The 12,143-nt window shown below is 45.9% G+C and overlaps 1 protein-coding gene across 1 annotated transcript in view; it reads left to right on the top strand.

Annotated features, from left to right (window-relative positions):
• Positions 1-12,143, top strand: part of MDN1 (midasin AAA ATPase 1) — a 2,221,312-nt gene that overhangs the window by 108,798 nt on the left and 2,100,371 nt on the right. The window contains exon 11 of the mRNA XM_078648266.1: positions 11,426-11,507. Coding sequence (XP_078504392.1) covers positions 11,426-11,507 — 82 coding nt within the window. The remainder of the gene's footprint in view (positions 1-11,425; positions 11,508-12,143) is intronic.

Here is a 12,143-nt window from a genome sequence, read left to right on the forward strand (position 1 = left end):
GAAACAAGGCTTATCACCTCCACTGCACTCTTCAAGAAAGAGGTGAAAACCATCCTTCTGGCCAAGATCTCCTGAACTTTATAGATGCTGGATCAGAGACTCTGCATCGCTTTGTATCATTGATCACCTTGTCTCCTGGCACTATACTCTTACTTGATTGTGACACTACTACGCTACTCTCTTACTACCGACCAATATATGATACACTTTAGTTTTTTTTGAATAACCCTCCCCATGCCCCCACCCTGTGTTCTCTCTATTCTAAGAAATTGGTATAAGCCATCCACACATCTAAGGTTTACCTGAACCCTACTGTAATGGGATCAATGACTTGTGCGTTCTTATATTACTTGTTACCTGATTGTATAATGATATGTTTTCTGTACGTTACTGTTATCCTATTATGTTAGTGACTATTATACTGCTCCCATTATCTCTGTTCAGTCCTGCTGCCCCTACCCGTGTATCTGTGAAGCGCTCTGATATCTGTAAGGATCTTGTTCGCGCTATATAAAACTTTGAATAAATAAATAAATAACCATAGAAGAATAATTTTTACAAGTACACCAAAACAGTGGTTCTTCGGACTAATCCTACATTTTTACCCAAGGGGATTTCTGCCTTCCATATCAACCAATCTGTTGAGTTGCCTGTGTTCTTCCCTCAACCAGATTCTGTGGCTGAACATGCTCTACATACCTTAGACGTTATAGGAGCATTACTCTACTACATAAAAAGGACAAAACCTTTTCGTAAAACGAAACAAATCTTTCTGGCTTTTGTTCCACTTCATAAAGGCAATCCCATCTCAAAATCAGGTATTGCACGGTGGATAGTCAAATGCATTCAGACATGCTATGTAAAAGCGAAACAAACATTAACAATTCCCCCTAGAGCGCACTCCGCTTGCAAAATAGGAGCTTCTATGGCGTTCTCAGGAAACATTCCCATAGATGACATCTGAAAAGCTGCAACATGGTCTACAGCTCACAGATTCATAAAACACTTTTGTAGATCTGTTCGCAAAACAGAAAGCTAGTGTGGGCCATGCAGTTCTACAAACACTCTTTCAAACCACTGCAACAGCTGCAGGTTAGCCACTGCTTTGGGAGATTACTGCTATAGGTCTATGCCAAGCATGTAATCTACTTCTCACATGCCTTGAACGGAAAATGCTGCTTACCCAGTATGCATCTGTTCTTTGCATGTAGAGCTGTAGATTCACATGCGCCCACCCGCCTCCCTGGGTACCTATACCGGTTGCACTGATATCTTACTTGGATACATACACATGGACATCTCTATCTGCTTAAGTGCTCCCGTTGGCCAACGGCCGTCGCGAACACTACCTCCGTAGTGCTGCACACGTCCGTTGGCCGACGCGGCCCCGCCCACTCTTTAAAATCGCTGCACCGCCGCGGAATGCGTGCCGCGGTTATGCTGCTATTCTACTACTCTTACTAACTCCATTACCATCCTCCTGCGGCAAAACAATCCAACAATGGAGTTAATGTACATGCGCTCCACCACCTAAAGGTTGAGTCACCTACCTCGTGACTTGAAAAGACTTCTTCGAAGAAAAACAAAGTGCAAACATCTGGAGCCAACACTAGATGGCAGGCTATGCAAAGCATGTTAATCTACAGCTCTACATGCCGAGGCAGATGCATACTGGGTAAGTAGCGTTTTCCTTATGTTGTATTTATTTTTACGTATTGTGCACATACTACTTTTGGATAAATATTTACTCTTTATTGTTGAGGATGACTGTGTTATACGGTACGTTCTCTCCCCACTATAAATAATCTAAGCCGAAAAAAATCTTCAGAGCCGAAAAAGACTCCTGCTTCTCCGGTCAGGGACATTGCCAAAAAACCAAAAGAAACCGCTTCGGTGCCGAAACCGCCCTCCGCACCAAAAGATCGGCCTTCTGCAGAGGACTTATTTCATCCAGACCCTGCACAAAAGACTCTAGCTAAAGACCCAATCACTGGACAGCTAACTTAAGCTTCAAAAAAGCGACCACTGGATACACCAGCGCCAGCTCCTCATTCAAAGAAGGACAATGGCTACCTCTCCTTTAAGACTTCCTTCCTCTTCGCCTCCACCTATACCATCACCACCTGCTCCCCTACCACAACATTCCCCTACATCCTCTATCATACCAGATGATGACAATAGGGATGATAGCTCTGATGATATAGGGGCTAATCGGTGACAGTGCAGTTGATACACAGAGCCGCGCAATATCATGGGGTAGATATGCATACAGACCCTGTAGATGAAGACTTTCTAATGGATACCTTTGATAATGCACAAAGGTCCTCATCCATTTTACCAATGCTTAAAGGAGTGACTAAGCATGCTCCTGAAGTCTTCAAGAACCCAGTCAGAACTCGGGTCATTAACCCACGAATAGAGAAAAAATATAAAGCTGCCCCTTCAGACCCAGCATATATTAAAGGTCTAGTACCACTAGACTCACTTGTAGTTTCCAACGCACGCAAGAGAGCAAACACAAACATCAGGTGAAGCACCCCCACCAGATAAAGAGTCTAACGGCCACATGCATCATTGCACCAGTTTGCGATTCCTAAATTGCGAAAATTAAGGAATCTCAATTTAGAAATCGCAAACTGCAATGCATGAAAAATTCGCATTTATTTTTGCGATTCGGTATTTTTCCTTTATTGCGATTCACAATTTGTGAATCGCAATTAAGGAAAACCCTTCCCATTGATTCCTATGGGCCAAAAGGCCCATAGGAATGAATGGGAAGGTATTCACATTTTGCGAATTTCAAATTGCGATTCGCAAAATGTGAATGCAATTTCAAGGGTGCAGGGGGGTCCAAAGAACCCCTCCCTGCACCCCTGAAATGTAACTTTAAATGCAATTTACACACACACATGCCCCAAGGGCATGTGTGTGTGTAAATGAAAACTTTCAAAAATGCAATTTGTGCATATTTGAAAGTTTTCGGTAAATTAGCATGAAGGTCAACTTCATGCTAATTTACCACTTCCAAATTGCGAATTCGCAATTAAAAAATGATCATGCATTGCATTTAAGAAATCTGAAATTGCGATTTCTTAAATGCAATCACAATTTTAGAAATTGCAACATGGTTGCGATTCCTAAAATTGCGAAATGCATGATGCAGTCCAAATTAGTCAATTGCATTCGCAAACGGCCGAAAATTGCGATTCACACCGTTTGCGAATGCAATTGACTTTGATGCATGTGGGCATTAGCTACTTGACGCTTCAGGGAAAAGAACTGCGCCTCAAGCAGCAAACATGTGGCGTATTGCCAATACACAAGCATTATTGACCAGATATGACAGGGCACATTATGACGAATTGGAATCACTAATTGTGGGAAAGTGCCATCTTTCTAGCCTCGGTATGCTCCCACTTTTTCCTGAACTGCTGATGTGCTTTGACTGAGTGTGCCCTGGGTCCCTGCCAATGAGGTACCCAGGGCCTGTGTTCCTTCCCTAAAAAGAAAAGCTATGCTGAAACAAAATACCCAATTGGCATCTCTGGCCACCTGTCGGCCCCGAGTAAATGGTACCCAGGGCATAGTGACCAGAGAAGACCCGTGAGGGCTGCAGCACTTACTGTGCTACCCTCGAGGGCCCTGTACCCTGGCACCCACACACTGCCGTTGCAGGCTGAGTGTCTAAGTACAGTACTAAACAAAGAGTCGACGTGGAACACATCCCTGTGTGCCATGCCCACAAGACCCACTACCCTGGCATACCTCAGTCACCTCTCTAGCTGGGTGCCCTATGCCAGTGGTGTGGGCACAGGTGCACGAGCCCTGTGCCCCTACAGTACCCAGGGCCATTCGTGGGCACTGTAAGTGCAGTGATGCCATTAAGAGTATATGGTGCTGGGAAGTCGTCATTACGAACTCCACAGCACCATAAAGGCTCTACTGAAGACTGACAAGTTTGATATCAAACTTCTCAGCACATTATTTAATGTAAGATGCACGAGAGGGCATCTTAGAGATGCCCTCCAAAACCCGAACCTACAATCCACGTCTGGGCTGAGGCTGCCACACAGCAGACATGTTGCTGGACCCCTGGGTAGAGAGCCCCCGCTCTCCTGGGCCTGCAACAATGCACATCCTGAGTGAGGTGCTATGTCTCCTCCCCCAGGATGGACAGGGGGAAGCTTCAAAGGCATACCGCCTCTGAGAGCTTCTCCAGACCATTTACTGTACCCAGCAACTGGCCCCCCACCCATTCTACCCCCACTCTGGCGGGAAGACTGGCGGGGAAAAACTATGTCAGGAAGGAGGGTGTGCCAACCTTTGCCAACTCCACCCCTCAGGTGGAGGAGGCGAGGTAAAGCACGACCCCGGGCTCCAGCCATCTTGTAGATTGGGAGCCCTGCCCAATCCCAGCTAAGCTCCTGCCCCCCTCCCACGGGAGAGGAGCAGGCTAGGGGGTGTCCTCACCCCAGGACAGGGACCCATTGGTCCCTGTCCTTACCCTACATGTAACGCCCCTAAATTTAGTATTTAGGGGCTCCCTGAACCTCTTTCCTCAGATCCCGATATCAAAAGAAGATCAAGATAAAGACCTGCCGCGCAGCTGCTAACAGGACAACAACAACTGACTTGGCCACAGCCCCACCGGCCTGTTGATCCTGGAACCTGCTCCTGCCTAATCCCGGCGACCTCCGTGGACAGCAACCTTGGGACACCCAGAGGACCTGGCTGCCTTGACCCTCTCGAAGATTGGGACTCCCATCAGCAGAGGCTCTGCTGCAACACCCCACCTGGTGCTCACCAGGAAGCTCCGGACCAGCCCACTCCGCACCAGCCGAGCCCGGGCCGGGCCAACCCGAACCAAGACCACGAGGCCTTTCCCCCGGCGACTGGGACCCGAAGTCCAGTGCCCAAAGACCCTCCTCGACGAACCAGCTGACGCCTGCAGACTCAGAACCAGCAGAGGGTAAGCTTTTCCGACCCCCAAAGACACCCCTGCACCCGGCGCCCCGTGGCCCCCTGTGCCTCCCTTTGGGGTACCTACCTGTGCTCCAAGATCCCAACTTACCTCTCGAAGTGCTGGTCGCCCCTGGTGAGTCACCGCCCCCGAGCCTGCAGCCTTTGTTCCTCTTCCAAGATCCTCATTGGATAACAATGAGCTCCTGACTGCTCAAAAGCACCCTGCACCCAGCCGCTCGAGTGCCGCTGGCTGTGACCTCTTTGCCCTATCCTACTTCCCCCCCTTGCCCAGAGCAAGTGACTAGGAGGCCAGCTCCCAGAGACCGCGTTTCCTGCTAGCCAGCAGCCACCAACCGAAGGCTCCCTTTCCCTCATTGGATAACATTGGGCCTACCTACCTCTGCACCCGGCCACCCCTGTGCCGCTGGGACTGAACTAACTGTACTCACCTGACCCTGGGGACCCCCGAGTCTACACCCAGAACCCTAACTTCACCAACCAAGTACTCACCTGGAAACTGGTAATTCACTTACCTGCCATTGGATAACATTGACACATTTTGACTAGAACATTTTCTGTATGAAGTTTAGAAAACTGAAAATATTCCTATAAAATCAGCCAAAGTCCGAATTTGAAAATACTCACCTGTGATCCGAAGAGAAGCCAGTACTGTACCTTTCAGCCCAGTACTGAACTGCAAAAGTAATCCCTAGCGGGTTTACTAGTAACCTGTATTTTCTCCATAGGAACCCATTGTCTGCTTTTCTATGAAATTTCTTCTAAGTGCCTACTTTTTAAAACTGCAAATATTCTTTAAAAATCGTACGAAATACTGAAACACAATTACCTACCTATTTTGAGTTAAGCCCTCAGTGCTGGCCCTAGGAGACTAGTGCTGGGTTACAAAAGTAACGCATTCATACTTTACCTGTAACCTGAATTTCCTCCCATTGGATAACATTGTCAGAATCACCTTAAAAAGTTTTTAAGTGTGAACTTTTAAAACCGCTTTATATTCAGGAAAATTCATCACAGTAACTAAAACGTTTTTGCTGAACTGGTTTCAGCTTAGACCCCAGGACTGAATCTAAGATCTAGTCCTGGAACTACCAAAGTAATCCATAAAGTAATCAACTGTACTTTCCTATGAAAAACCCATTGAGCCCAATGCTAGAGTGTTTCAGAACTGTATTGCTGATTAGCTATCCTGTAAGTATTGTATGTAAAAACGTATTGCTCCTCTGCAAAGTATTTACATGAGAGTACTCGTACCTTGAAAAGTATATTTTGATAACTGTTGGTTCTAAAAAATAAAACAACTATATCTGAGCATATACAAACAATTGGCCTGGAATTCAGTCTTTGAGTGTGTGAAACCTTTTGCTGACTGAGTGTGTACAACAAGTTCTTTACACTGTCCTCTGGTACTGCCTTACTGCTCGACCAAGCTACCACTTTGGAGAGTAAGGTCAGTTCTGATAATAATCTCTGTTATATCTCTGGGGTTGGTGGACTCTATACACACTGTACTTGCTTCTAGTCCAGTATATATAGACCCAGTTTCTCACACTAATGCAACACCTCCCTGATAAATACAAAGATAGAGCAAATGAGCTTATCTAAGAAGTGAAAAATATTACAAACATCTCTATTAGGTGTGCACTTGATGCAGCGGACACTGCCTCCAGGGCAGGTAACACCAGTGTTTGATTGCGTAGACATGCCTGGCTACCTTCGATGAGCAACACTTATTCGGACCCAATGTAGATGTATCACTTAAAAAAATGAAAAAGGATACAGATACAGCCAAATCTATGGGAGCCCTGCAGTCGCAGTCTCCCAGACGTTCATTTCACCGCTCATCTTATCGAGGCGCCACCAGGGGATATTCTGCGGACACACCTTCTACCTCATACAAAGCCCCTACACAATCCACCTATAGTAAGGGCTACCAAAGGGGAGGTTACAGGGGTAACCATAATAAAGGCAGAGGTAAAAACAACAACTCTCGCTCTGCCTCTACCCCTGCCCAATGACTCCCTTTCCCTTCCCCCGTCCCATTCCACTCCTGTCGGGGGAAGACTACAACAATACCTACCAGCCTGGGAAATCATCACATCAGACAGGTGGGTGCTTCAAATAATTCAATCAGGTTACTATCTAGTACTAACATCCACCCCCCCACATACCACCCAAGCAGTGTCCAATGACACAAGAACACTTAACACTGCTCAGACAGGAAGTAATATCCCTCCTGCAGAAAAATGCAATAGCAATAGTACCAAAGCATCAGCAAAACAAAGGAGTATACTCCCTATATTTTCTAATCCCAAAGAAGGACAATCTCTAAGACCTATCCTAGACCTCAGACCTCTAAACATTTACATACAGTCGGATCATTTTCATGTGGTCACACTCCAACAAGTCCTTCCACTCCTGTTACAAAACAACTTCCTTGTCACTCTAGATCTCGGGGACGCCTACTTCCACATTCCCATCGACACAGCGCACAGAAAATATCTCCGATTTGTACTAGACGGGCAGCACTACCAGTTCAAAGTGCTCCCATTCGGAATCACAACAGCGCCAAGGGTGTTTACCAAATGCCTAGCAGTATTAGCAGCACACTTAAGAAGATAACCTGTTCTCGTCTTCCCATACCTAGACGACTGGCTCATAAAAGCCAGCTCATACTGCCAGTGTGTACAACATACTCACACTACTATTCAACTGCTTCATGACTTGGTATTCACAGTAAATCACACCGTCACAACTGCAACCTTCACACATACAACAATATCTCGGCGCTACAATAAACACCCAACTAACACTAGCCTATCCTTCTCCAAACAGGATAACAAGTGTACAAACTCTCCTATCAAAATTCAAGCTGCAACACTCGCTTCCAGCTCGAGTGTTCATGCAGCTCATAGGTATGATGGCATCTTGCATATTTATAGCACCTAACGCAAGACTGCAAATGCGTCCACTTCAAGAATGTCTAGCACGCCAATGGAACCAGGCTCGTGGTCAATTAACAGACCTAGTGTTGGTAGACAGTCGGACTCATCGCTCTCTGCAATGGTGGAGCACCAAAAACCTTTCAAAGGGCCGACCGTTCCTAGAACCAGTTCCTCAGATAATCTTGACAGCGGACGCATCGCTCTCCGGCTGGGGAGCTCACCTACTGCATGACACCATGCAAGGCAGGTGGACTCCGCAATAAAAGCTACTCCACATCAACCACTTGGAGTTACTAGCTGTTTTTCTAGCCCTATAAGCATTCGAAAAACAAGTATCAGGCAAAGCTGTCTTAGTCCGCACAGACAATATGACAGCCATGTACTACATAAACAAACAAGGGGGAACACACACTCTGCAGCTCTCTGTTAGCACAGCAGATATGGAGATGGGCTATACCACTAAAAATCTTCCTCTTAGCCCAACATGTTCCAGGAGTGCAAAACACCATGGCAGATCTGCTAAGTCAGAGAAAAACCAAAGGAAATGATGGACGGAGCGTTGACAATACAAGCACTCACCCCCAGTCAACTGATCTGGGTTTAATCCATCACCGTTCTTTAGCCCACTCCGCCACCCCAGTTCAGACATGGCCAAATGCAAATCAGTCTGACCCTGTGCCTCATGGGAACAGTCCAGCCCGAACTGCCAAGCCATGCCTTCCCTGGACCGGAAACAAGCTACAGAGGACCGGTTTCTGGCATTTCAGCCGTCTTCAGCCCGGCTTGCTTGAATCCAGTGGCAAAGTGAGCAAGGGACTCACGTCTGAGCATACCCTGCCAACTTATGGCGAACAAAGAAAAACCAAAGGAAATGATGGACGGAGCGTTGACAATACAAGCACTCACCCCCAGTCAACTGATCTGGGTTTAATCCATCACCGTTCTTTAGCCCACTCTGCCACCCCAGTTCAGACATGGCCATATGCAAATCAGTCTGACCCTGTGCCTCATGGGAACAGTCCAGCCCGAACTGCCAAGCCATGCCTTCCCTGGGCTGGAAACAAGCTACCGAGGACCGGTTTCTGGCATTTCAGCCGTCTTCAGCCCGGCTTGCTTGAATCCAGTGGCAAAGTGAGCAAGGGACTCACGTCTGAGCATACCCTGCCAACTTATGGCGAACAAAGAAAAACCAAAAGTTGGCAGGGTATGCTCAGACGTGAGTACCTTGCTCACTTTGCTACTGGAGTCAAGCAAGCCCGGCTGAAGACGGCTGTAATGCCAGAAACCGGTCCTGGGAAGCTTGATTCCGGTCCAGGGAAGACATGGCTTGGCAGTTCGGGCTGAACTGTTCCCATGAGGCACAGGGTCAGACTGATTTGCATATGGCCATGTCTGAACTGGGGTGGCGGAGTGAGCTAAAGAACGGTGATGGATTAAACCCAGATCAGTTGACTGGGGGTGAGTGTTTGTATTGTCAATGCTCCGTCCATCACCACCTTTGGTTTTTCCTAGATCTGCTAAGTCGACAGACACAGCAGATCCACGAGTGGGAACTTCATCCACAAATTCTTCAACCGTTCTTTCAAATGTGGGGACAACCTTCAGATAGACCTCTTCACCACCCACGAAAATGCAAAATGCCTAAACTTCGCCCCCAGATATGCACACCTGCTGTCCAAAGGCAATGCGATATGGATGAACTGGTCCGGAAAATTTGCGTACTCTTTTCCTCCTCTCCCACTACTTCCGTTAGTGATACGCAAGCTACAGCAACATTCCCTAAAACTCATTCTAGTTGCTCCAACTTGGGCCAGACAACCGTGGTACACCACACTGCTGCAACTATCTGTGGTACCACACCAAAAACTAAGCCTATCTCCACGCCTCTTAACACAGAACCATGGAGAGATCAGACACCCGGACCCAGCTCAGCTCAACCTAACTATCTGGCTCCTGAAGTCATAGTTTGGTTACCTCAACCTTCCTCCAGAATGCATGAACGTTATTAAAAAAGCCAGGCTTCCCACTACTAGAGCATGTTCTGCTGCTAAGTGGAAACGATTTGTAATATACTGTCAAAAAAACCACATAAATCCTTTAGATGTGTCTATTCAACACATCATAGGATACCTATTACACCTTCAAAAGTGTAATTTAGCTTACACGTCTATCAGACTACACCTTGCTGCCATTGCAGCATATTTACAAAATGGACAACATCTATCTCTAGAGTACCTGCTATAAAAGCTTTCATGGAAGGACTCAAAATAATAATCCCTCTCAGGACGCCACCTTCACCAGTGTGGAACTTAAACATTATGCTTACATGGTTAATGGACCTCCATTTGAACCGTTACCTAAATGTGAATTGCAATTCCTAACTTGGAAAGTAGCTTTCCTAGTAGCTGTTACTTCTCTCAGAAGAGTCGGTGAACTACAAGCATTTACCATTCAAGAACCCTTTTTGCAAATGCATCATAACAAAGTGGTTCTACACACTAGTCCTAAATTCCTTCCAAAAGTCATTTCCCCATTTCATCTAAATCAATCTGTTGAGCTGCCCGTATTTTTCGCGCAGCCACAAACAGTCGCTGAAAGAGCTCTACACACCTTAGACGTCAAAAGAGCATTACTGTACTACATCGAAAGGACACAAACTTTTCATAAAACTAAACAACTTTTTGTGTCTTTTTCACCACCACATAAAGGCAACCCCATATCTGAATCTGGGATAGCTAGGTGGATTGTTAAATGCATACAAATATGTTACCAGAAAGCCAAACGTACATTAACAATTCCTCCAAACGCCCATTCTACAAGGAAAATAGGGGCTTCAATGGCATTCTTAGGGAATGTTCCCCTAGATGATATATGCAAAGCAGCTACATGGTCTACACTGCACACATTCACAAAACATTATTGTGTAGATGTGCAAACAAAGCAACAAGCCACCGTGGGCCAGGCTGTACTAAAAACTGTTTCAAACTACTGCAACAGATACCGGTGGTCGCCGCTAGGTGTGGGTACTGCTATACAATCTATGCACAGTGTGTAATCTGCAGCTCGTATGCCTCGAACGGAAAATGCTACTTACCAGTATGCATCTGTTCTTGGCATGTAGAGCTGCAGAGTTACACACGCCCACCCGCCTCCCCGGCTACCTTTATCTGTTCCAGTATTATCTTCATTAGATACAAATCACATGCACATCACTATTTCTTGTACAGCTCCATCACTTCCCTAATGGCGAAAAACAATCTGGGGATGGAGCCGATGCCCATGCGCACTATCATCCAAAGGAGGAGTCACCTATCCCGTGACTTCCAAAGACTTTTCTACAACAAAACAAATTGCAAACATCCGGGCCCAACACTAGGTGGCCATCTATGCACAGTGTGTAACTCTGCAGCTCTACATGCCAAGAACAGATGTATACTGGTAAGTAGCATTTTCCTTACAGTGATTTGCTACTAATCCGTGTCACTTTTTTCTTTGTCTAGAGATTTGCTAAAATGGTGCAACAGAATTGTCCACAACTTTGACTGTACTTCCCCAGATACTGCACTGAATGTATTTCACGAGGTAACGTTTTCAGAATTTTTTTTATTCGGTGTTGTGTAGGCTTAAAATGTTAAGTGCATGTGCTGCTGAGCTAAACCCGAGATCTGACTTTGCTCCCAGACATTAACCATGAGCTAAACTAGGGACCTCTTCTAAGATTAATATTACACTAGAAAGGACATTTTGAACTTATAATGTTTTGTTTTCTTTTTTATTAGAGAAACCAAATAAACATGAAAGCATATCACTTCCATAGTTGAATAGATCATATATCGCATTAATAAAATTATGGTAGAATGAACTCTAATTGAACCAGAGCAGTGCAGCCAATCGATCAGTGTGCCCCCTTAGACTAAGTTCTAAAAAAGGGTCTCTTCCTACCTATCTGATATATTAAATTCTTCTAGTACTCTAGCCGATCATAACTTGATATTCAGTCATCCCTCATGGACAAGACATTCGATGAGACTTGCCTGTTTGGGGATAAAGCCATACCTCACTGGTCATTTTGATGTCGCTACAATAGGTTTTGGGCCCTTGCCTGTCGCGGGTGCTTGACCAACTCACGCGAGTGAGGTATCATTTTTATCGGGGGAATGCTGGGTGGTAGGAAGTTTGTGGATCCATGCAGTTTCCAGAACTTTCACACACACAAAT

Source organism: Lissotriton helveticus, chromosome 6 (assembly GCF_964261635.1).
Source record: "Lissotriton helveticus chromosome 6, aLisHel1.1, whole genome shotgun sequence".
In the NCBI taxonomy this organism is placed as follows: domain Eukaryota; kingdom Metazoa; phylum Chordata; class Amphibia; order Caudata; family Salamandridae; genus Lissotriton; species Lissotriton helveticus.